Source organism: Macaca mulatta, chromosome 3, assembly GCF_049350105.2.
Source record: "Macaca mulatta isolate MMU2019108-1 chromosome 3, T2T-MMU8v2.0, whole genome shotgun sequence".
Classification (NCBI taxonomy): domain Eukaryota; kingdom Metazoa; phylum Chordata; class Mammalia; order Primates; family Cercopithecidae; genus Macaca; species Macaca mulatta.
In genome coordinates this window covers 98870304-98895855 of record NC_133408.1, presented here as the reverse complement: position 1 = coordinate 98895855, position 25552 = coordinate 98870304, and the positions used below count along the sequence as shown (strand labels likewise).

The 25552-nt window shown below is 42.3% G+C and overlaps 1 protein-coding gene across 2 annotated transcripts in view; it reads left to right on the top strand.

The window, feature by feature from the left end:
* The window catches only part of CHN2 (chimerin 2), a 314374-nt gene that overhangs the window by 257335 nt on the left and 31487 nt on the right, over nt 1–25552 (top strand). For both annotated transcript variants that reach the window (XM_077994704.1, NM_001261577.1), the window contains 1 exon segment: nt 22032–22109. In XM_077994704.1, coding sequence (XP_077850830.1) covers nt 22032–22109 — 78 coding nt within the window.

Below are 25552 nucleotides of genomic sequence, written 5' to 3'. Positions count from 1 at the left end.
CCAATGGAATGCAGATACAACGAGCTGTTTTCATAGGTGTGGTTAGGGGGATGTGTTGTATAATTGAAGCCTAGGTCCCTATTTTCAGATGGGGCAGATTCTAAAACTAGTGGGATATACCGACTCTATTTGAATCTCTAAACTATGAGACAAGTTACACAACTAGATCATTGGTTTCCTAAGGGAATGAGACAGTAGCTGTTTGTATAAGGAGCATAGCTGTTCACACATACACACATACACACACACACACACCATGCATCACAAATAGATGTAGAATTCTAATGTTAGCTGCCCTACCTTTGTTCTCCAATATTATATAATTCTCTGTTTATGTGTCTCACCCCTGCCCCCAACTTTTTACTTCCCAAGGGCAAATGTATTCCTAGTGCCTGGAGTTAATGTGTGTGGAACACTTGAAGATGGAAAGTGATCCTAGCTAAGCCCTCACTTTGGAAGTGAGGAAAATGAGGGCCCAGATACATCAGATTGCTTGGCCAAGGTCGCAGCAGTCAAGACACCAAGTGTGTGTGTAATAAGCATATGACTATTCAATCAAATAAAAATGTTATCAAACGTCCTCTATCAAGCGTCCGCGTTTCCCACATTCTCTTGGCTATAGAAAAGCGTGCTTTAGCAGACCAGACCCCCCAAAGAAGATACCACATTTGGCTTTGGCTTTTCCCTTTGCCTATCTCATCTGCAAAGTCCTTGCTGTAATGATCCCATGGTGTGATGGAATATCAGAATTCAGGAGCGTACAGATGCAATGCCCAGAAGATGAAATTCAACCGGTTAAGAACTCTGTTGCCTTGAATTTGACAGTGATCCTTTCACAAAGAAGTTTCCCTGGTTTTGAATTAAGTTACACTAAACCAGGAGGGACCAGTTCCTGGTTCCCTTTTATGTAGTTTCAGATTTTCTCAGGAATCCTTTGGTATTCTGTCTTATGCAATACACCTCACCAGGAACGCAGTGCGTCAGGGGTCAGATTCTCCCGCTCGGAAGGCTATGAAAGGCTCAGGTTCACACAGTTTAACTTTTTTAAATTCTCATATGTCTTTCCAAAGACTTGTAGGTTTTTTGGAAAAATTGTTATGTTTCTTCCCTCCTGTGTTTTCATCCTTCTTTCTCCTTTGCCACTAATTCTCTTTCCCTCACTATTCCTCCCTGTCCTTTGTTTTCCCTGTGTCATTTGGAATTTTCCTTTTACGGTTGAAAGGCGGATGCAGCCCTGGAGGAATCAGGGTAAGGTCATGCCAGTTGGGCCTTCTCCCCAGTTCAGATGAGACTTTCTGAGCTCGCCTCCCCTGCAGGTTGTTCGTGAGATAAAACCTCCGTGGATCAGGTGGAGAGCCCACAGTTGCCTCAAGATGAAATACATCTGTTTCATTGTCCAGTGTGGGGAAGGAACAGACAATTATCTTTTGAGGTCAAGCAGCAATTCCAGGAGCTGACCCAGCCTCACAGAGCAGCCCATAGCAGCAGGCGGGGGCCTGTGTTACGACAGCCACCTTCACTGCAGGCCACGTGTGACATCAGCCTGCACCCCAGCAGGGCTCCATGTCTCCCCCTCTCCTCCCTGCATGGCAGTCTCAGGTAATCTAAGAAAGCAAGAACATGACTCCAGCAAACCCACAAGTGGTGGAGGAAGCCCGAAAAGCTTGTCTATCCTTACCATTAGAAACCAGGCAACCACAAGAAGAGGCAGAGAAGAGGAAAGAGGAGCAGGACGGGGAGGAGGCATCAAGACAATAGAATACAATAGGCATTCTCTGCCTCCCCCTCTGCCATTCAGGAAAGTCAGGCTCGGCTGCCCCTTTCCAAGGTAGCAACCACACACTCGATTCCGATCCTTGTGTTCTTCTAAAGCAAATTTTCCTTAGCATATGTACATTGAATCACCAGAAAAAAAAATATTACTGCCTGGCTTTCACCCCCAGAGATTCTGATTTAATCGATCTGGGGTACCAAGTAGACATCTGGATTTTTAAAGCCTGCTGAGCAATTCTAATGTGGAATAAAGTTAGGGAACCACTGCATTATTGGCCAGGTAATTCTTAGGGCCCATGCTGCACCAACCCTCAAATAGATCTTGCTCACAGGCTCCACTTTCAGAGGGCAAGGGCAAACCCATCATCTTTTGTAACAATAGAAATTTGGGGGCAAATTCAGACCCATCCAACATTTATTGAGCACCTGCTACTTTCCATACCCTGGGTTAGTGCCTCCCTATGTATTATCTGGCTTAAGCCAGCAGGGAGCTTCTCAGAGGGTACCCTTCTAAAGGCAAAGCGCTGTCTTGTGACATAAATACAAACTGTCCAGTCTTTATGTTCTATGGCTTTCTAATACATAGATGCTCCTCGGATCAAGGGTGTTTTACAGGTGCCAGGAGAGGATGGTTTTAAAAGGCCAGAGATCATGAGGGAAGTGTTGGAAGAGGCAAAGGTCTGAGGGGCTCTGATTTGGCTTCAGGACCTTTCATTAGAGCCTCAGTGATTCTTAGAGTCCAGAATCTTTCCAGGTGTGGCTTCTTTGGACAGCCATCTCTTGGTATTGGAGGGAAGCAAATGGCTGCTAGTGGGGGGAACGGAGCCTTGTCCTTGGCTGCATATGCACAGGGAAGCAGAACAGCGGATCGGGATTCTGGAAGCCTGGTTCTGAGGCAACTCCTTTGCTACCAATTTGTTTGGGGACTTTAGACAAACCACCCCGCTTCTCTGGACCTCAGTTTCCTCATCTGTAAGATGAGAGGGTTTCTTAGATAGATGCTTAACAGAAGTAGTAACTGGTCTTTTCTCACAATAGTGTTCCACCTCACGATAATGATTTTCTCTACTTTGTGCCATGTAGAATAAATGGTTATCATCAATTCTGTTCTCATGTAGGGTAACTGAAGCCATTCTCCTCCGTCTATATTCCTGGCCAACATAATAAATTGCAGGGAAACCACATGTTTTGAGCAACAATCAAGTATATATTTCTCAAGGACTTGCCCTTAGTTTACTCATTTCTCTATTCATTTAGAAACATGTATTGTATGCTACACAGCCAGGCAGTGTGCTAAAGACAGGAATACAGTGATGAGCAAGACAGACACCACCATGTAGAACTTAGGGTGAATAGAGCCAAAAGAAAGAGTGGGAGACCCAGGGGAGGGTGGAGGGGTGACTAGGAGTTAGCCAGGTGAACAAAGAAGGATGATATCAGATGAGATGGACTGTGTAGTTTAGAGTCATGATCCCAACCTACTGGGATTTTATACACATACAAAGTCAAAATTTAAGCTATATACTGAGCAGAAGACTTGTTTGTTTTCAGGCAATAATTGTTTATATTCTCAGGATATGGAGAATAGCCAAAGACTAAAAAATAGGCCTAGAGGAAAGGGCCTTCATGTTTCACACTACTGTGTGAAGCACAGTAATGATGCACAGCAAAGCTTTAGAGATGTCAGACTTCCTAGGCTGTCAACACTTCTTCTAGGCTATGAACTACCTTAAGTGAGAACAGAGGTTAGGTGTTATTTCACTTTGGATGCCCAGAGCCTAATATAGAACCTGACACATAGGAATTGTCCACTTAATGTTGCTTGATTGTCTAACTGGTTTGTTGGTTAATTGGTTGGTTGATTGGATGGATGGATGGATGGATGGATGGATGGATGGATGGATAGATGGATGGAAGGAAGGAAGAGATAGGATGCAAAGTGCCTAGAGCAGTGTCTCATACATATATATAATAAATTGTAACTGTATATTTCTGTTGTCCTACAACATAAAAATTACCTTTTTTGTCATATATACTGAAACATTTGTGTCTATGAATTCCCATTCATTTAACCTATTTTAATATTGTACTTGGAACAGTGTTTTTCTCATAATAGAAAAAATATATTCATTATTTCATACACATTTTGTTTGTGCAGGAAGCCAAAATACAAATGCATTCTGCATAAAACTTACTGCCATGTATGACACTGCTGAGCATTAATTCTTTTTTAAAAACTTGATGAGTTCACATAAATCTGAACAAACATATGTGCTTGGTCCTCAAGGACATTAGCTTTTTCACTTCAGGAGTGGAAAGGGCTGCTACAGGCCATATCACCAAAACCTGCTTTGGACACTATTGCTGAATGACAAGCCGCCTCAAAGCTTAGTAGTATAAAAATATCCATTGTCTTATGGTTGCATGTTCTATCTGGTCAGAAATTAGAACAGAGTACAGCAGGGATGGCTTGCTTCCGCTTCATGCTGTTTGAAGCTTCATCTGAGAAGACTCAAAGGCTTGAGGGGAACTCAACATCTGGGGATTGGAATCATTGGGCATCTCCTTCATTCACACATCTGGCACTTGAGCTGGGAAGACTCTCGCACACTGATGTTAGCTAGACTGTCAATCAGAGTGCCTGCATGAGGCCTCTCCATGCAGCTTGTGCTTCCCCCAAACATGGCAGCCTTGGGATAGTTGAACTTTTTGCATAACAGCTCATGGCTCCAATGCAAAGATGCCAGTGGACAAAGAAGAAGCTTCATTGCCTTTTATGACCCAGCCTCAGGCATCACGTAGCATTTCCTCCATCATATTCTATTAGTAGAAATAAGTTACAAGTTTATCCAGGTTCCCAAGGAAGAGACCTACCTCCCAACTCTACCTTGAACAGAGGAATGTAAAAGAGTTTTACAGCTGTTTAGGAAACCCCACATCCCCAGTTTTTAGAAACTGAACCCTAGAAATCCAACACAAGGAAATCTCACCTTATTTCATTGCCCTTTGAGCATCATTTTCATTAATATCTATCTTTTCTTTTTGTCAGGGAAGAACCAGGTCCCCAGCCTCCCATTATACCTAGAATGTGCTGGCAACATTGTGGCAAGAAAAAGCTCTTCTTTTTCTGAATTTAATGCTTCTCTTGGATTATGCCAATTTTGAGAGGAACCCTTGACTACTAGCTAGACCAGTGGCAGTGAACTTTCCTAATGGAGCAACAGAGACCATGTAAGGAAACCAGGGCAAAGCAGTTGACCACAGAGTAACCACCTGCCACCACACAAGTATGCCCAAAGCAGTGACAGCCCCCATACTTCCACCCACCCCACAGACACTCTTTCTCCTTAGGATCTTGGCTTTTGTGCTTTTACCAGAGCACAACAGTTTTTTGGAAGTGCTCAGGGCCATGGGTAAAAGGGCAGTTTCCTGTGGACTCAGATTGTTTAAGATGTCATTTGGGGCTAAAGAACTGTTTAAAGAGGTGGTTTCTTATCCATCACATGGCTTTAGAAAATAAGGTGGGTGGATATTAAGACTTTGGGTGAGGGCCTGGAGATCTTGGGACTTTAGACTCACTGGCACCAGGGAGTTAAAGAGGTCACAATGTGGAATGCTGGGATTCAGATGACACCCTGGGCTCTAACCAGCAAGATGTCATAGCAGCTCTGAGGGACCCATGAGAACCAGAGATGTGTCCAAGCTCTGCTGGTGTATAGATGTGGAACTGAGCGCCCAGCAGTGGTGCCTCCTGCCCTGCCTGCCTGGAACCGACATGGCTGAATTGTACCTTATGCCATCGGGTGTGACCAGTAATCCTGTGCTTACCTTGACTGGCATCGCCCCCTCCACTGGCCCCGAATGACTCACCTCACTGATGAAAAAGGACACATAACAACCTTTTCCACTCCCCACAGTGTCACCCAGGACTTGTTGACAAGACCAGCACCAGTCTTCTTATGTGTGCATTGTTCAGGGAACAGCAGGACGGCTAGCTAAGCTTATTTAAAACATAATTACTATTAATCATAATCATAGCGAACCTTTATTGAGCCCTTATTTTTTTTGGGCACTAGAAACTATGTGTATTGCCTGTTTCAATCAACACAGCAATCCTGAGGTATCAAGTATTCGTTTCCCAGACATTAGCACTCATAGGTATTCATTGGCCTTGCAAATAGTTTGGAAAATGCTGGTTATTCTAAAACAGTGATATCCCTGTAATCCTTCAAGAAAGTGATATATGTTGACTTTTGAAATGCATTTAATCACAGAACAACTAATATTTTAAGGAACATGAATTTGTTCGGAAACCGGACTGGGTGATATAGAAGTGGGTCTGCATACAGGTTGATAGGTGCAGCAAACCACCATGGCACACGTTTACCAACATAACAAACCTGCACATTCTGGACATGTATTCTGGAGCTTATTTTTAAAAAGTGGCTCTGCATAAAATATGCTTAGTGTCCTATGAGTAGTCTAAGAACCATTGGAACTAGGTGTCTAAAGCATCAAGGTTGGATTTGGTGTGACTGCCTTTGAAAATGGCTACTCATGATACACCCAGGCTGGCCAGGTGACTCCTGAATGTAGCTGATGGTTTGTACTTAGAAATGAGTCCTCTGCTTCATAACTCTTAAAGAAGCCTGCTGCATCACAGGAACAGGGAGCTCCATCTACTTCCAGCACCCAGTTACATGTGCAAGATGAGGAAGCTGAGTGTGAAGGTTTTGAGCCCATGGGGACATGCACAGGCTGCCCTGCTGTTGTTTCTCACATTCTCTACGAGTATGGGAGGCTCTTTCCCGAGTGCAATGCCAGATGGAGCCCAGGACCAAAGCCGCCAGCCGTGTTTTCATCTCCAGGACCAATCTAAGCTACAACCTAATCCTTCATTCTGTTTGTTTTTATAAATTCACATCCTAAAACACACCCCCTTCTTGCCTTTTTTCCTTCTGATATCATCAGAATATTTCAGGACGCGGCCTACATTTACACATCTTCATGTGTAAACTTCATGTTTATTCTGCCAAGTGCCTCTGAAGAACTGCCATTTGTGATTAAAATCCTTCCAGCTTCTTCTTAGCTTTCTGGTGATTCTGATCAAATTAAAATGATTTTATGTTTAGGAATTGTGGCAGGTCAGAAAGGGAGTTTTTACTGTATTAAATGAAGGAAATGTAGTCTTAGCTAAACTCAGGTGTCAACACTCTCTTAAGATTATGCTTTACTTTGAAAACATCATCTGCATAATCATGAAAGTTTATTCATTAAATTATACATGCACACACCTATATAAAATTGTGCCAGCTGTAGATCTGAGCAATATCCAACTTACAACTTAAGTTGCACTTTTCATCCTCTGAGGAACGGGCTATTACAATACACATCTCACATTGAGGAAGTGAGGCACAAAGAGGTTAAATAAGTTGGCACAGGTCACCCAGTTGGGAAGGGTGGAAGCAGGAATGGTAACCTGAACGCTTAGCTCCAGAGTCTTCCTAACAAGCAATTCTTAGCAAACAAAAACTTGTCACCATTTTTAGTTTAATTGCCATTTCTATGACCACAGGTTTGATAAGAACCCTGCATTTCCAACTCAAATTGCGCATGGCCAATTACACTGCCGACTTCTTACACAACTCTTCAGGAGACGGCTGGAAACCTTCCATTATTGATAAAAAATTTTAAATGGAGTCATGTTATTGTAAGACTGATGTAAACAAAAATTAAACTAGAAAACTTTTGGGTTATGTAAAATGGAAGCTCCTCCATCCCAAAGCATTATTGAAATATTACAGGCCAAGCACAGTGGCTCACGCCTGTGATCCCAGCACTTTGGGAGGCTAAGGTGGGCAGATCACTTGAGGTCAAGAGTTCGAGACCAGCCTGGCCAACATGCTGAAACCCCGTCTCTATTAAAAATACAAAAATTAGCCAGGTGTTGGGTGTGCACATGTAATCCCAGCCACTCAGGAGGCTGAAGCACAAGAATCGCTTGAACCCAGAGGCAGAGGTTGCAGTGAACCAAGTTTGCACCACTGCACTCCAGCCTGGGAGACAGGGTGAAATTGTGAAAGAAAGAGAGGAAGAGAGGAAGAGAGTAAGGAGGGAGGGAGGGAGGGAAGGAAGGAAGGAAGGAAGGAAGGAAGGAAGGAAGGAAGGAAGGAAGGAAGGAAGGCAGGCAGGCAGGCAGGCAGGAAGGCAGGCCGGCCAAAGCTCAAATTATCATAGCTATATTCTACATAGTGAGATGTAATTTTCTGGGTCTAGATACATTTATTTGGAGAAAATCTATGTTATATGAACATAATATTCATTATTCTTTTATCCCCTGGTCTTTCAAACAATAATGTATATGATTAGAACAGCATGATACAGTATTTTTATTTTAAAACTTTTAGTTCTCTTGGCTAAAGATGAAAATTTCTTCAGAGATTTAATCTAAATCATGTTTTTACATGTCATAGTGATCTCTCTTGCATTTTGGAATGATTTTCATTTCTGTCAACAGAGGCCCTAAAATAAGTCCCACAGAAAGTGAATCCTTCCTTAATACCTGCTAGATTAAGAATTTTCATTTCCAATAAAGTTACTTAACCACTTGTTTTGCACATCTGAGAGTTTCTGCAAATGTGTCCCAGCTGTGAGAGCTAGACCACAAAAGACTCTGATACTTTAGATCTGTTCAGTTGCTAGTTTTGTTTGAAACTTGCCTAATTTTTTCCCTGAGGGAAACATTTTCTCCTAGTTCAAATGCAAAACAAAACTGGGAAGAAAATATTTGGTTTTTCTATGGCAAAGTTTTTCTTTTTTTCTCATACCAATTATAAAAATAATATAATTAAAGAAGTTTTAAAAGATAAAAAAAAAAAAAGTAGACATTGGTCTGTTTCCTTACAGTGATTTTCTACTCACTGGGATTTGTAAAATATGCCTGTAAGCAAAGTATAATCATTTTGTATTCTACATTTTTTATGAAGCATATTGCAGCCATGTTATTGTACACTCTTCACAAGCATCATTTTTATTGTTGCATGAGTGTCATACATACGTAGCTATTTCCTAATGTTAGAGCATGCGCAATCTATTCAATTTTTCACATTAGAAATCATGTGGCTATAAACCATCTCCTTAGGATAGATTCTTAGAAATTGGGTTACTGAATCTTAAAGGATATTAATATTTTGAAACTCTTTATACACATGGCGAAATTACTTCCTAAGATGATTTTAACAAAGTACGCTGTCTGGCAATTTCCTGCCTGTGTTCGATATGCGTGTTTGTGTGTAGCGGGTAGGGTAGGGCATGTTGTTTAACTTGTGCAGTGTGGGAGAGCATGGATATGGATCAGATCTGTTGTTGCATAGGGGAAACAGCTTGGTCCTTTAGTTCAAGGACCTGACTTTTTGTCCAGACTCTACAACTAACTGGCTTTGAGGCTGGGCAAATCGGCAGGAGGTTTGCAGACACACGCATTAACCATAAACCTTTGCTAAGGGCTTTTTATGTTTCTTGGTACCAAAGAGATTAGAAAATGAAGTCCAGGGTTCTTAGGATATTACACCGTAGTGGGGGACAGATAAGTGGAGGCAGAATCACATGAAGTTTAAGAGAATGAACTCTGGAAGTAGCTTGCTCTGGGTTCAATTCCTAGTTATTAGCTGTGCAAGCTTGCATAGTGAGAATTCTCTTACGCTCAGCTTCCTCATATCTGAAATGAGGGTAATAATGCGTGGCATAGGAGTGTTGTGCAGATAAATGAGAAAATGGTTAACTTGCCTGGCACAACGTGAGCTCAATAATTGTTAGGTTTTTTCTCTTTTCTATTTTGTTGCTGATAGGATTCTAATAAGATTTAGAAACTACCACTACGTTTTAAGTGGTGCTTCTTCTTCACAAAAGAATATCCTGTCTTTGCAGCGTGGGTCCTGGGTTCTGAGAACTGATGACATGTCGGGGACTGGGAGGAGGTATGGGGTCATTATAGGTTATTATCTCAGGGGATTTTCACCTCCAATGGGCCGCCATGGCATCTTCACAGAAGCCAAACGGACACCCCAACCACCCAAAATCTGGTTTGGTGTTGAGATTAATGATGCCATACTCCCACCGAAAGGATGTACAAAGTTTTATTGTTCACATGATGAGACTTTCTTGGGGAAGCAGGACTGACCCCCAGGCAGGTCCATACAATGGCTTGAGAGAGCTGGGCAGGAGAACTGGCTCAGCGTTCTGTGGTGGTTCGGAGGCGGAGCTGGGAAAGCGTTCTCATGCCAGCAGGGGTTGCATGGTTTGAACTTCCACCAGCACCAAGGGAGGGAGTGCACTGGCCTTGTTCTTGACTTGCAATCAGTAAGCAAACAATAAAAATGGAGTCAGACTCTTTATTATGTGGGGTGTGGTTTTGTGATGGACAAGGGAAATCTCAGTAGCTTGCTTGCTTTCTTAAAAGGAGAAACAAGCCAACTCTGGATCCCACCTGTTCCCACTCTTTTGACGGCAGCGGTTGGCTGCCCGGTATTCCCAGCACTGGCTCTATAGTAGTCTCTGATCCAAGTGCTCTTTTCCCATTCTTAAAACACCTGCAATCAGATTCCCCCAACTGCTGCTGGAAATTGCTCATGTCAAGGTGATCACTTACTTTCATATTGCTAACCCCTGTGGTCCTTTCTCACTCCCCATCATACCTGTCCTATGAGTGTTAGCTTTCCTTGTCTTTCTTTGTGACTAGTTCTTTCTCAATTTACTGACCTCTTGATGGTTGGAGGTCCCCGAACCTAGTCCTGGGGTCTCTGCTCTGCTCTATCTGCACAACTCTCTTCCTCTAAAATTCATCTACCCATAAGTAGATTTCTGGTATCTGTCTCTCCAGGAACCTCAGGCTTGTAAGTCCAACTGTCTCAATGTTCCTATACACAAAACGGAGCGGCTGGCCTTCTCTTTCACTCTTGCTTCTCCTGGAGTCTTCTTCATCTCATTTAATGGAAACTTCTTCTGTCTAGTCGCTCAGGCCCAAAACTGCACCATTACCTGGAATTCTTTCTTTCGTGTGTACTTCACATCCAGCCTGTCAGCTAATCCTGTAGACTTTACCTTGAAACAGTATCCAGATTCTGGCCATTTCTTATCACCTCCATTGCTCCCACCCTCATCCAAGCCACTGTCTATCCTTTAGCTGAATTTCTGCAATAGCCTTTAACTGATGTTCCTGCATGCACTTTAGCCCCGCTACAGTCATCAACACAGCAGGCAGAGCAATGCTTTTGTAAAGTCATTCAGATGACACACAGCTCTGTTCAAGACTCTGCAGTGGCTGCTCACGTCACTCAGAGTGAAAGTGGGAGTCCCATTCTTTCCCAGAAGGCCACAGGTCCCTTTCCTCACCTTCTAGCAGCTACCACTCTAGCTGTTCCTGGTCTCTGCTATTTCTTGAGTCTCCCATGATTGCTCCTATCTCATGGCCTTGCATGTGCTGTACCCTCTGCCTGGAATGTTCTTCCTCCAGATGTCAGCATGGCTCACCTATCACCTCCGGCCAATATTTGCCCAAATTTCCAAATGTCACTTTCTCATGAGACCTTTTCTGACCACCTTGATTTAAATTGTAACCTCCCTCTCTATCACTTCCTATCCTGTGTTCTTGCTTTGTTTTTCTTCATGGTTCCCAACACTTTTGATAAGAATATGCAATGTACTTCTTAGTTTTGTTTGTTGTCTACTCTCTAAGAGTAGTTGTTCCCTGTTCTATCTCACTGGTCTAACACAGTGCCTGATAAATAATAGATGCTCAATACTTATTTGCTGAAATAAGGAAGAGAGGAAGGAAGGAAGCAAGGAAGGAAGGGAGGGAGGGAGAGAGGGAAGGAAGGAATGAAGGAGCTGTGTTTGCAACATATCCAGGAATAATTGTATTGCATTAAAACAGAGCCATAGACCAAATTGCATGTGGTCATTTCAGACTGAACTGTCTTCCCCTGGAATATTTAAACTTGTTCATTAGCATGACAGCCTCTCTTCCAGAGCAGGGAGTGGCTTGAGAGGTTTCTGCATCGTCACACACACTCTGACATTCTATTTGGGAAGGGACAACACGGCCATATGCTTGTTAGAGCTAGTCTTCCCAAACACAAATACAAGGACCAATTGTAGATTTTGGAAATCCCAGCCACCACTCACACAGGAGACCAGAAATAAACCTAGATTAACTTTGGAATGTGTCAACATATCCATGTTTCAAGACTACTGCATTCGTAAATATCCCCAAGAACTATATTGAGCAGTATCAGCTGCACAGCTGTGAGTGGCGTCAAGGACTGTTTTGTTTGGGTGATTGTTCACTGTAAAAAGCAGAGTAGGGATTGGAGATATTTTTATTTGTGAAATTTTGAAAACCTGTCTCTTAGGTATCTTGGTTATTTTTAACATGGGACAGTTCACATGGAGAAAACAACTGGTTAATTTGATTTTTTTTCCTGTAGATAAAGGTGCACCTTACTCCAACTGCTGACCAAAGAACCTGGTAAAGGAGTAGCTGGAAGCTATGTTTGGTACATTCTGTAGTGCTGCTTTGCAAATTGCCATAATTTGGACAAGAAAGTAGTGGACAAGAAAATGCAATTTGGCAAATATCTGGCCTTTTGCAGGGATTTCCCAGGCTCCCCTGAGTGAGCGGAGTTTGAGAAAGACACCCAACATCCATATTGCAGTTTGATGCCATAAGCTAGAAATTGAGTGTCTTGACTTTTGTAGGAAAACCCACATGTCCATCATTTGGGACTCTTACTTCTTTGACCAGAAGTGGGGAGTTGAGTCATATATTAGCAAGGAAAATACAGAGAAAAGCAAATGAATATGGAATATGAGAAGAAAGTCATCTAGGACAAGAAGGAAGATGGTAGCTGGGAACTTTGTAATAGCTGCTTCTCCCTTAGGTTTTACACTATGTACTTGGATCTTAGTTTGACCAAAGTTTTAAGGAGTTTGATTTAACAAATGTTCCATTCTCTCAAGAATAACCCTACCATACTTTCTAAAGTTTAGCATTTGAGAAATTGGACTAAGACTTTTAAAGTTCGTATTTAAGGAAATGGATTACTACACTCGGATGTTAAAACATGTTGTCATTAATATTGACTCTGTCAAAAACTGCATACAAAACAAAACAAAAAAGCAAATAATAACAATGGCGTGTTGAAATGTGCAAGACCCTTAATGCAACACAAAGTCTTCCTCTATGAGGTGGAGTATCTTTTATTTCTACATCTAAAAAGTCTGTGAGAAACATCAGAAATTAGCCACAATTTTTGACATCAGTCTCAGCAGAACAGCTGGTGGTATCATGTGGGAAGGACGGCAACTGTAGCATTGCACGATCAACCAACCCAAGAAGCATCAGGTTACTTATTTGCTGCTAAACAAGGTACTTTGGTCAATTTCAGTGTACATACAGGCCTTTCCGTTTGGGTGAACGGTGACTGTTTTGAATGAAGTGGATTGCATTCTAGGAGGGGCAGTGAGACTGTTCCTTCGGCACTTTTGTGTGTCTCTCACATCGAGAGTAGCCATCTGTCCCTGGAGAATAATCGGCGTGGCAGCTGGGCATGGTGTGCCATCGGAGACAAAGAACCTTGTCTCAGATCAGAATGCAGCAGGTTCGGAGGTCAGCAGCAGTTTTAGGACTGAGCCAGGTTAATCGTTGACACCTGATGCTTAAATGGCCTCAAATAAAACCAGGACTATACAGCTTGAACTAGCCCAATTGCAGGAAAGATGGCAGGTCCCACCCTGGTCTTTCTCATTTATTTGGCGCCATGGTAATGTGTTTGCGTTTAGTTATGTGTCTTTGTTGTCTTCCTCCTCTTTCAGGACTGAAAGCCACAAACAGAATATAACAAACAGGGCAATTCTTAGGAAGGGCAAGGATGATTCATTTGGCAGTATGTGAGAGGGTTCAAAGTACATAGGATCAGGCAGGCTGGGTCTAGTAGTGTTGAAAAAAGAAAACCACACCTTCGATTATCATTCGGCAATTGGAGCTTATTTCACTTAGCATTTCTAGTTTTTTCTCTTCCCAAAAGGAATAGAGAACCAGATCCACAATGCCATAGCAAAAAACCACAGCAGACATCACCGCACCTCCTTATCCACCAGTCCCCTCAAAATCCCCATAGAAGCTTTTTGAAACAAATGTGTATACACACACACACACACACACACACACATATATTAGACACAGAAATAGGTAGTAGGCATACACTTAGTATACCACCAACCAACCATTAAAAGTATTTCAGTGTGACCCACAGGACGTGAAAACAAAGGAAAGTATAGATTTCCCACACCATCCAGGGCTGTGCGGATAGCTGCAGCATTTTGCTGCGTGTTCCTGGATCTGGGCAGGATATAACATTTTGTGGCTTTGGGGAAATAACGGGACACCCAGGGTCATCACCCAACACCAGTACCCCAGACATATGTGCAGGGAATGAGCCAATGGCCCAAGGGAAAAAAAAGAGCATGGTAACTCTTCATAAGAGTGGAAATCATTTCTGATGGAAGGAAAGGAAGACAGAGAGCTGCCGAAAAATGGGCATGTTTATGTTTTCTGCAACAAAACTTTCCTGAGTGTCAAGCCAATGTTGGCATCATGCTAGTCACCAGAGAAGAGTTAATAGAACTCTTCTTTTATAGGTAGGTTAAAATAATTTTTCGGCTTTAGATGTTTGTAAAATTTCTCTAGGAACAGAGAGGAGGAATGAGTCTTTGTGTCAGTGGGCTGTGGGCAGCCAACACCCCTAATCTGCCACACATGTGGTGCCAAGGATTTTTTCCATGGGAAGAACCTCAGGAGACCTGATTCTGGGCCTGTTTCATAAGGCTAGCAGGCTAGTGAGGGCCCTAGATCATAATTTTAAAATCATACTAATAGGTGTGTGTATACATGCTTAGGGTAACAGCAAGAAAGTGGTGGCAAGCGAGGCTGGAAAGGTGGCAGGGGCCAGACCCCACAAGCCCCTGCAGGGCATGGTATGGATTTTTGCCTTTGCCTTAAATAGTCTCTGGAGGTTTTAAGTGGCATCATGGGAGGTGGGTGTGGGGTGAGCATGAGCAGAAACATGATCACATTTTGTGTTTGAAACAATATTAATTCCTTTGGAGGGGATTTAGTCAACATCACTGATTGTGTTCATACTTTCATCTTTTCTAACAATCCCCTTGAACTGAAGCACTTGAGATTAGTGTGGTCACACTCAATTCTAAGAGCACATTACAAGCCCCTGGAGGATTTTTACAGCCCATCCCCCATCTCCAGAAATTTGGATTTCATTGGGTAGAGGTAGAGCTTGAGCATGGGGTGTTTGTGTGTGTGTGTGTGTCTGTGTGTGGTGTGTGTGTGTGTGTGTGTTCTAATTATCAGGCAAGGCTGCGGCCCACAGGTTCAGTGGAAAAATAAAATGGGGGTCCTCAAAGTGTGGTCCCGAGACCAGCAACATCATCACCTGTGTACCGATCAGAAATGCAGATTCTCCGGCCTGATCTCATACTGACTGAACCAGAAACTGTGGGGCTCAGTATGTTTTAACAAGCCCTCTGGGGGTTCTGATGTCTGCAGGTGTGAGGCAGGAGAAGCTGAAGTCTGGATCTGCTTCCAGATTTAGTTGTAGAATAGCTCTGTGATAAGAGGCAATTGTGGAACCTCTCTGGCTCTTGGTCTCTTGCCTTGTAAAAAGCGGAGGAGGGAATAGACAAGCTCAATGGTTAAGAATTTATCATCCATGCACACTAAATCTAATAAGAGTTTTGTAATATACTTTAAAAATCATTTTTATATAATGGAATAAGAACATAGTCATTGTAGGAAGCTCGAAAAAAAACAGAAAAGAATATAGAAGAAAATAAATGTCAATTAAAATTTTTCCACTCAGAGGTAACTGTTGTTTATCTTCAGCAGCTCGATTGAATGTATTTTGAATGTATTTTGGTGTGTTTTCTTCTGATATTTTCTGTGTATACCTACTTACAAATCTGGGAATTATACTATAGATGACTCAGGAGCCTACTTCTCACCTAACATTATATCAGAGGCAAATCTTCTCATCATTAAATGTTCTGTTAATTGTCTTTGTTAATGTCTCCATAATACCCTATTACATTTATATGCCATAAGTTATTTAACTTTTCCCCTATATTGACTGTTTAGGCTTTTTCACATTTCTTGATATTGTTTTGATGAATATCTGTATCTCTATATCTATCTGTCTGTCTATCTATCTATCTGTCTATCTATCTATCTATCTAGATCTTAGTCTGAAGACCTTTTCAAGAGAATCCTATAAATAGAATAATTGGATCAATGCACGTGAACTTTTCCAGGCTTTTGATCAATCTCCAACTTATCCCACAAACACCAGTGGGATATTAAAGAACCCTCCTCACCACACCCTCATCATCATTCCTAATACTGATTTTCATTTCGTGCACTGCCATGAAGCAGAGAAGGCTGCAACAGCAGGACAGTATTTGGAATAGGAGTATAGCTCGGGCAATACCTAAGGAAGATTCAGACTCAATAAACAGAACTGTAGAGCTCTCGGCAGCACAGACACTGTGGTTGGAATACAGGGAGACATCCAGGGACTAATGATGACATTTTCAATGAGCCCTCCTTAAAATGTAGCACTGGAATTTACTTGAAGTTTGTGGAAAGCTTGTGGATTGGTGGCAAATCACCTTCTCTAGAAATTGGTACTGATAAAGCACAATGTTGTGTTCCCTAGAAGCTGAGAGGTGGTCCTGCCTGAAGCCAGGTGGAGGAGGAGCTGTTGCTTAGATGAACCTCTAAGGTCCCTTCTGGGCTTATGATGCTAGGTTATTAAAGCCAGTATAGTGAGAAGGGTATATGTCTTTCTCCTACCATTCCTTTCCTGGGCACTTTATATGTCCACAGACACCCCAAAGGGCTCCATTTTCCCAGGTCTTCCTGCCCATTGACCCACCCTTTCCTCCTTGTCTCTATCTGACAACCTCTCATTGCCTTCTCGTTACTTGATTCCTTCTTGGATCCAGGATGCTAATTGTAGAGAGAAAGAAGAACAGTGAGAGGGCTTAGAAAATAGAATCCCAACCTTTATTCATCAAAAAAAGAAGAAAAAAGGAAGTGGTGAGCTTATGTCACCATTTATTTATAGCCCCACCTACTTCCAGAAGTATCTTAAGTAGTACCTGCTTTCACAGTGGGCTCAGGGAGAACTAAAGTCTCCTCTTTAAAAACCAGTCCAGGGAACACCAGACCTGCTACTCGTTGACTGACTATAATGGGGAAGAGAGTAATTCAAGCATTCAACCACTGCATATTTTTTAATGTAAGTATGATGGGGATGAGAGGCTGTTTAAACAATATGTAAAAGCCTAGATTTCGTGTATACCCAAAAGAATTGAAAACAAGCATTCAAACAAAACTTGTATGAGGATATTCTTAGTGGCATGGTTCACAATTAGCCAAAAGGTGAAAACAGTCTGAATGTCCATCAACTGATGAATGGAAATGAAGTGTGGTATATCCACACAATGGATTGTTATTCAGCAACAAAAAAGGAATGAAGTACTGATACATGCCACAACATAAATGAACCTCGAAACATGCTAAGTGAAATATCTAAAGAAAAAAGCAGCAGCCAGATATAAAAACCCATATATTGTATGATTCCCTTTATACAAAATATCCAGAATAGGCAAATTCATAGAGACAGAAAGCAGATTGGTGTTTGCCAGAGGCTGGGAGGAGAAGAGAATGAGGAGTGGAACTGACGGGTACAGGGTTTCATTTTGGGGTGATGAAATGTTCTGGAACTAGGTAGTGGTGATCATTGCAGAACATTGTAAATGCATTAAATGCCATTGGAGTTTACATTTTTAAATGGTTAAAAAGGTAAATTTGATATTAAGTGTAGTAGAAGGAAAGACACTTGTTCTTCAGGGCTTTGGGGAAAGATAGGCTCAGTTAGTTGTGCCTATATTCTACCACTTACCAGCTATGTGGCCATGGGCAAGTCACTTAAACTCTCAGCTTCCATTTCCTCCTCTGTAAAATAAGGGTAATTATAGCAGTACCTACCTCATAGGGTTTTAAATCTTAAATGAGTGCAAATATGCAAAGTGGGCCGGGTGCCGTGGCTCACACTTGTAATCCCAGCACTTTTGGAGAACGAGGTGGGTGGATCACTTGAGGTCAGGAGTTTGAAACTAGCCTGGCCAACATGGTGAAACCCCATCTCTACTAAAAATACAAAAATTAGCCGGACACAGTGGCACGTGCCTATAGTCCCAGGTACTTGGGAGTCTGAGGCAGGAAAATCATGTGAACCTGGGAGGCAGAGGTTGCAGTGAGCCAAGATCACGCCATTGCACTCCAGCCTAGATGACAGAGCGAGACTCTGTCTCAAAAAACAAAACAAAACAAAACAAAATTAAAAAAAAATATATATATAGATCTATAGATCTATATATATATACGCAAAGTGCTGAGTATAATACCTGGCACATAGTAAGCATGATATAAATATTAATATTTGTGTTATTAATTTAGCCCAGTATTCTCAACTAGAGACAGCGTTGCTTCCCAGGGAATATTTGGCCATGTCTGGAGACGTTTTTTATTATCATACTTGGGGGAAGGGGCTCTACTGGCATCTGGTGAATACAGGCAAAGAATGCCACTGAACACCCTGCAATGTACAGGACAACCTCCCACAACAACAGATATCTGGCCCAAAAGACCATTCGTTCCAGTGAGAATCCTTGGTTCAAACAGAGCGTGTAGGGAAATGTGCTTCATCTCATGAATGTATATATTAAAACAGGTCAGGTAGAAATTTTCATTAGAAGAAGACAGTCAGCAAATGTATTAAATGTCCACTGTGTATAGAGAACACTGTATTCGACATTACGGAGCATATAAAACAAGGCAAGGAGCTTCCCTTGAGGAGTTGAGATAAAAAAGAGTTCTGTGTGATGGGGTCATTTCAGAGGGAAGTTTTCACCAAGAGATTACTGTAATCAGTTTTCCCTCAATGAGAGGGTGGTCTGAGGTCACCCACACTGCTCACAGCAATGCTTGCTCAAAGGCTAATACTTCTAGTCCCCTGTAAAGAAGCATCCTCAGGGAATAGTGTGTAGTTCCTTCACTTGTCTGAATGTGTCTTGTGTTTGGGTCAATTCTATTGAATCAATAGCTGAAAAAGAAATCACTGTCACAAATGGAAATAAAAATTACTTGTTATACATACAAGCACAGACATGAAAAAATATTAAATCTCATTGTATTCAACCACCCATAGACCAAAAGGGGGAGATTCTTTTGCCTACTTTCCATGTAAATAGTTATTTTATAGCAGGACGAGCCGCAGGAGGAGTAGTGGTCTCCTTCGTTAATTTGATCGGATTCTAAAACTGGTATATTCGTGTCATTAGTCCAGTCCACATCACAGAATTTGCCCTTACACAAATGGCTCACCATCAAAAGGTCTCTCTTGCTTTGCTAGCAGTGAAGGTTGGGAAAGGACCCTTTTTGCTTCTCTCCATCTTTTTACCTGTAGACTAAGGATGGGAAGCCCTGCAAAGGTATGCCAAGCCTTCACTTAACCCCTGCCATAGCAGTTGTCCTTCAGAATCAGACAGTGGGAAGAAGGGACAAGGGGCCTGGTGAAGCTCATTAAGAGGGTAGACCCCTGGAGGGAACCTTGTCTCTGGAAGCCAAGGCAGTGGATGGGTGGTCTCAGGAAGGACTGGAGACCCCACACCATGCCGTCATCTTTGCACACCTTCTTCCACAATCCTGGCTTCCGGTATGTACATGTGCTTTCTAGCAACTTACATTTATTCAGTGTCTACTGTGGCAGGGACTCTTATTAGACATATTTGTGGGGGAAACAAAAGTGAATTAAGCATAGAGCATGTCACAGTGAGTTCTCAGTGTGGCAGAGATAAGAGCTGTTATAGACACTATAATACAGACAGAAAGTGACAAGTGCAATCAGAAAAATGTGGATAAAACACGATGGGATTTCAGAGGACACAGTTGGCCTACAATGGGGAGTTTGGGGAAGTCATTTTGGAAAGGGTAACATTAGAGTTAGAATGTAAATGTTGGTGAAAATGTAGATATGTTGAAAGGATGCTAGAATATTCTAAAGAACAGAGCAAGCTACCAAGGTGAGCAGTTAAGTATGTCACAGAAGAGATGTTGTAGGATTTGTGGAGGGGAGTATAGGGAAATAGGATGAGCTGGGTACATTAGGATCAGCTCAGGAAAAACCAGCAATGCCAGGACACAGTTAAGCTATGGAGAAGCATGGGTGGATTAGGAAGATTGTTGTAGAGCTATGTGTAAGGTGGACTGGAGAGATAACAAGGGTCTGAGTTACGTGGGGAAAGAAAGGTAGGGAGAGGCCAGACTCAACCAGTATCTGAGATATAGCATTTGTCAGGACTGATGGCAGGATGAGGCAGCACATGGGTGTACCGAGGCAGCGGGACACAGTGTTGAAGAGCATGGGCGCTGGACACAGATGCTTTGTGTTCTAGCCCTGGTTCTGCCACTTAAACTAGGCTGCATGTCCTTAGGCAAATTACTTTACCTCTCAGTGCCTCAATCTCTTCATCCAAAAGAATTGGGAATAAAAATCTTGCTCCTCACATCCATATGCTGCAGATTCGATGAGTTAAGTGCCTTTGACACATTCTAACGTCCTCTGACACAGCGTAAATTATTGTGCTCAATAGCTTAACATAAAAATTGGGTGTTATTATTGAAGGTAACAAGAGGATGAAATGGGAGGATGAATTTTTGAACCGAGTTAAAATCATGGTGATTACCAGGAATAAAGAATTGCACAAGGGAAGGAGTGATCTTTGGTTACTCTTCACAAGGCTGCTTGGAGGGGCTGGAGCATGGAGCCCTTGTTTCAGTAGAGGACAGGACGGCCCATCTACATAAAGGCCCAGTTATCTAGATCTTGTTTTCTACTTCCTAAAGCATTAATTTTACTGTCTGGCATTAGCTGCATTAATCTTCACCAATGAGTCAGGAGTACTCCCAAGACATCAGGATTTCCCTACTTCTTTTTGTGGGGAGACCTAGGACCAAAGAATTAGGGTCATGGGAGACCATCAAATAGATGATGCTTTTAAGAGCAAGGAGGGCATTTTTATAGGTTTGGGCACTAACAGAATGAACATTGAAGATGTTTTATTGAAAAGAAAAGCAACTATGATGTTTTGATTTTAGGTAAGGAATACTGTCTGGTCTGGGTGGGTTTGAGCAGAGTTTTTTCGCACAGGAAGGATAGGAGAGCCCAGGGAGTGTCCTGGGGCAAGACATCCTGCCTCTTATTCTGCAACTTTGCAGAACTCAGAGCGGAAAAGCTTTGCTCTCCTCTGATACCCCATTTGGTACTCAGACTGTTCCAATTTAATGCATGCATAAGAATACAAATGAAGCTTTCAAGTGCTAAGGCAGATTTTTAATAAAGAGACAGAGGCTTTACCCCTATAAGATTAAACAGTCATCAGGGTTTAAAGGTTTAATCTGTTGGAGTTCAGCCCAGGATGGGGTTCAGAGCCCCAGATGAATTGGATGCAGCCTCACACTTTGAACATCAGAGCTGGCTGGGGGGTGTGCGCGCTGGTGTGTTTGAGTGTAAAATGTGCTAATAAGTAGGGGAGACCTCTCCTTTGCAATGTGCTGCGGCAGGAGAAAGCAAGCTGCCGGCCTCTGCCTCCCTGAATCCTCAGTGGCTGACTGGATACCGCTTCTGGGGGTTGCTGTGCACATGAATGTTTGCTATTGTTCCAGGCACACGTCGGCCTTAAGAAATAGCACAAAACAGGCCCGTCCTTATTCAGAAGCCGAGCCCCCTACATCACTCAAACTGGGCCTTTTGAGGTCACATGCCGGAGGCTGCTGCAGACAGGACCCAGCTGCCTCAAATCTGCCTCCTAACATTAGCTGCGGTTCGAAAATCCTGACAGCACGGGGCTTCCTGCGCTCTGCAGAGGAAACTAGAAAGATCTGGGATCCAGGCACTATGTTCTCTGAAGAACTGTGGCTGGAAAATGAGAAAAAGTGTGCTGTGGTTCGGAAGTCTAAGCAGGGCAGGAAACGCCAAGAACTGCTGGCTGTAGCCTTGGGGGTGAAGGTGGGTGTCAAAGGTGGCTTTCTTTGGCCCCCTCTCAAACTCTTTGCCTGTTCACAGATCTCCTCCCTGGTTCGAAGGGCAGCCCTCACACACAACGACAACCACTTCAACTATGAGAAGACACACAACTTTAAGGTAAGCAAGCCTCTGCATTCCTTCTTCTGTTACAAAAGGGCAGGTGGAAAGGTACAGTGTATAGTTTCCGTCAGGTTTCTGATTGTAAAGTCAAGAGACAACAAATTCCTTTGCTTCCACATTTAGCTATAAGCTTAACACCTGTGCTTTCTATCAATTGAAACTGGAGACCTCAGAAGGCAGTCTCCTCAGTGCTTATGCCTGGAAACACCTTATCTGGATGTTGACTTAGTTTTGGAGAATTGGGCCCATTGCCACTTCACGTTCCCATGTCCAGTGAAATAAACACAGAGCATGCCCAGTCTCTCTCAGTCAGAGATGTTCTGCTGGGAGCTGAGCAGTACTTTTCCACTCAGTAAAGAATATTGCTGTCTCCGAGCAAGGGAAAACAGTTGCCTGTTTCTCGTTTTGTGTTTTGTCTTTTGTTTTCAGTGATGCTAACTCCTTTCTTTTATGCGTAGACAGCTGTGAAATCAAATAATGACAGGAGATGCCATCCAGAAGCTTTTGTTTGTGCTCCGGGTACGGCTAGCAGGGGGGCACCCTTGGTCACAGCCTTTATCCTGCTCACCAGACCAAACAAAAAGATCTGGAAACCTGGTGGGGGGTTAAGTGGAATTTCCCATGTGAATTTAGAAACTGGAAAGACCGCTATCTTCGTTTCAGACTGGTACTTGTAGAAGGGGCCTACCATCGGAAAATTATGGCCTGTTTCCTTTGCCCAAGTGTTTTCCAAGAAGGACTGGAAAGGGACGCTGATGCCAAATTGTCTAGCTTGAATTGCAGTTGAGGGGAGGAGAGACAGGTTAGAGTTAGAGGCTTCACCCCAAAAAGTGAGCTGGCAGTTTGAAAGCTGGGGAGAGTGGAGAGGGAGGACCCAGGAAGAAAACAATATGCAGGAGAAGCAAAATGTGAATTGCCTTCTTTTAAAAAAATTCTTGTTTCCTTTAGGGTCAGTAACCCAAGTGACTCTTGGAATTAGATAACCCTTTTGTCAGAGGTGACGAGGGAAACTGATTTTATTCTGTTGCTTTCTGATCCTTTCTAAGGACAAATAGTCATCTATTAAATGTACATTGGTGTTAGTGTGGTCTGTTTCCCTGCATCTGTTTTTAGAAAGCCAGCAGCTCAGGCATTTGCATGCTATAATTGAACTGAGGAATGGAATTATACAGCCCTACATACTTAGCATTAGGGTGAAGAATTGCATTGCATAGTTCCTCTTCTATGCCAAAGCTTTTCATATTTCTCCCATCACCGAATATTGACAGGTCTAATTTGGAGCATTAAATGGCTCCCCCTTTTTTTTTTTTTTAACTCTATTTTCCATTTTTATCCTCATTAAATTTTTTGGCCTTAAGAAAGTGTTTTTCTGATTTTTAGCAGAAATCCTTGATTTTTTTGCATCCTGTGGATACACTACTAGTGATGAGAGGATGGATCTTCATGGACTTGTAAATTCTTTTTCTTCCTCTTGAAAATTCCAATTCATTTGGCTTTAAGAAATTGGAATTATTCTGTACTATAATAATGTTTGCATGGAGTAGCTTGTCCATGTATATTCTGTGTCTGAGCTTGTGTTAAAAACACACAAATATATATAGTTGATATTTTCAAAACTAATTTCAGTCCTTTTAATGTTAGATCCCTGAATGGAAAATTAATCTTAAGACATTTTAAAACAAAAAGATAGTTAAATCTTATTTTTTAAGTAGTACCATTGCTAACACAATATATTACTTATCACTGGAAAACAGCTCTTTCAGTATTTGCTTCAAAACTCAATAGCTATTCACTGTTACAGCTCTTGAAAGAAAGAAGAAAAGGCACAAAATAGAGAAGTTGTTCAAGAGGAGTGCACAAGCCAGACAGGAGCGTTTCTCTTCCGTGTTTTAAATAGATATCTTTGAAACTTAGCAGACCCCAAGTAGCTGTGACAGTTGATTGTGGCATTCAGTGGTACTGTTGGTGCCACTGTCCTTAAGAATGAGTGGCAGGGGAGGATGAGGCATCCTCTTTGTCCTTCCTTGCCCTTTCCACCCTCAATCTCCCCACTCCTCACCCGCAACTAACTCTAGGTAGAAACTTTACATGGTTTTTGGAAGAACATTCAAAAAGCAGGCTCAGGCTATAAATACAGTGGCAGTTTTTTAGGGACAAGCCACTGAACTGAACTAAAGGAAGAAATTTCTTATCCTATGTCCCTGCCATCTGTTTGGAATTTGTGTTTCAGATCTTAATTTTACATTGGCTTTTTATTTACATTAACTTCTAATGGGCTTTATTCTGAAGCCTTCTTGATTTGTAATTCAAGTTAATATTTAAGGCTATTATGTGTATAGCATATAGTAAGCAATCAATAAAAAGAACAAATAATCACATTTTCATGCTCATCAGCCAATAGGCTTTGCTAGGTGCTGCCTGCACTTTCGTCTAGAGGCCTCCTATCTGCCATTCGAATCTGCCAGTAGAGTTTGTCTTCTCACCCCATAACAAGATTGTTTGCCCCAGTCAGGACTATTACCCCAGGTAAAAAGCCCTTTCCTTTGCTCTGCCCAGGAGCTTTGTCAAGAGGAATGAATAGAAACCCCCAACATTCCCTAAGTTGGGACCTTGTGCTCCATTCTCTGAGAAAGCTCACAGTCACTGCCTTTGCTTCTCAAACAAAGTTTGTCTAAGCAAAGCAAAATTCAGTTCTGAGAACAAAAGCTTTGGGAACCAAAGGACAGTTGCGCCTCATTGCATGCAATAATTGTATACTTTCCAACACTGTGTGCTGATGCAGTTTTTGCTCATTTAAAGCCTGGATTTCCTAGGGTTACTTGTACCTACTAGACACTGAGAGGTATGTGCTGGAGGAATGGTGAAATGAACACACTCCTCTCTCAAAATGAAAACTGTTTGTCAAGAGAAAAACCACTCGGTTATTTAGCTCATTTTATAACTGCATCTCTGTTTATCTAGTTGATTTAAAGAGGCACTCTGCTGTAACTGGAACAGCTCTCTTTTGAATGGTCCACCTAATAATACCTTATGGCTGAGCTCTGAAAATCTTCAGGCCAGCCAACCCCAGAGGCCCAGGAGTCGGCTTGCTCGGCTTCCTCCCCACACTTAGCACAGTGCTGAGGTAGCTTTAGCCCACGTAGTACTCCTGGCCACACCATGTTCTTCCAAAGAGCTCAGCTGTCTCTGCCTCAGTTCCCTCATCTATAAAATGGGAGTGTTGTGAGGTTTAAAGAATACATGCGAGTCACTTACCATGGTCTCTGGCACCTAGTAAGTATTCATTTGATGTTAGCATCTATTATTACCTTTTCGTGCCTCTCACTTGTATTTTTGTGTCTAGCTTTTTCTATTTTTTATTTTCTACCCTCTCTTCTTCATGCCCTTCTTTCTTTTGTCTCTTTTCTACCATCTCTTTCTTCTTCTCTCATTAATTATAT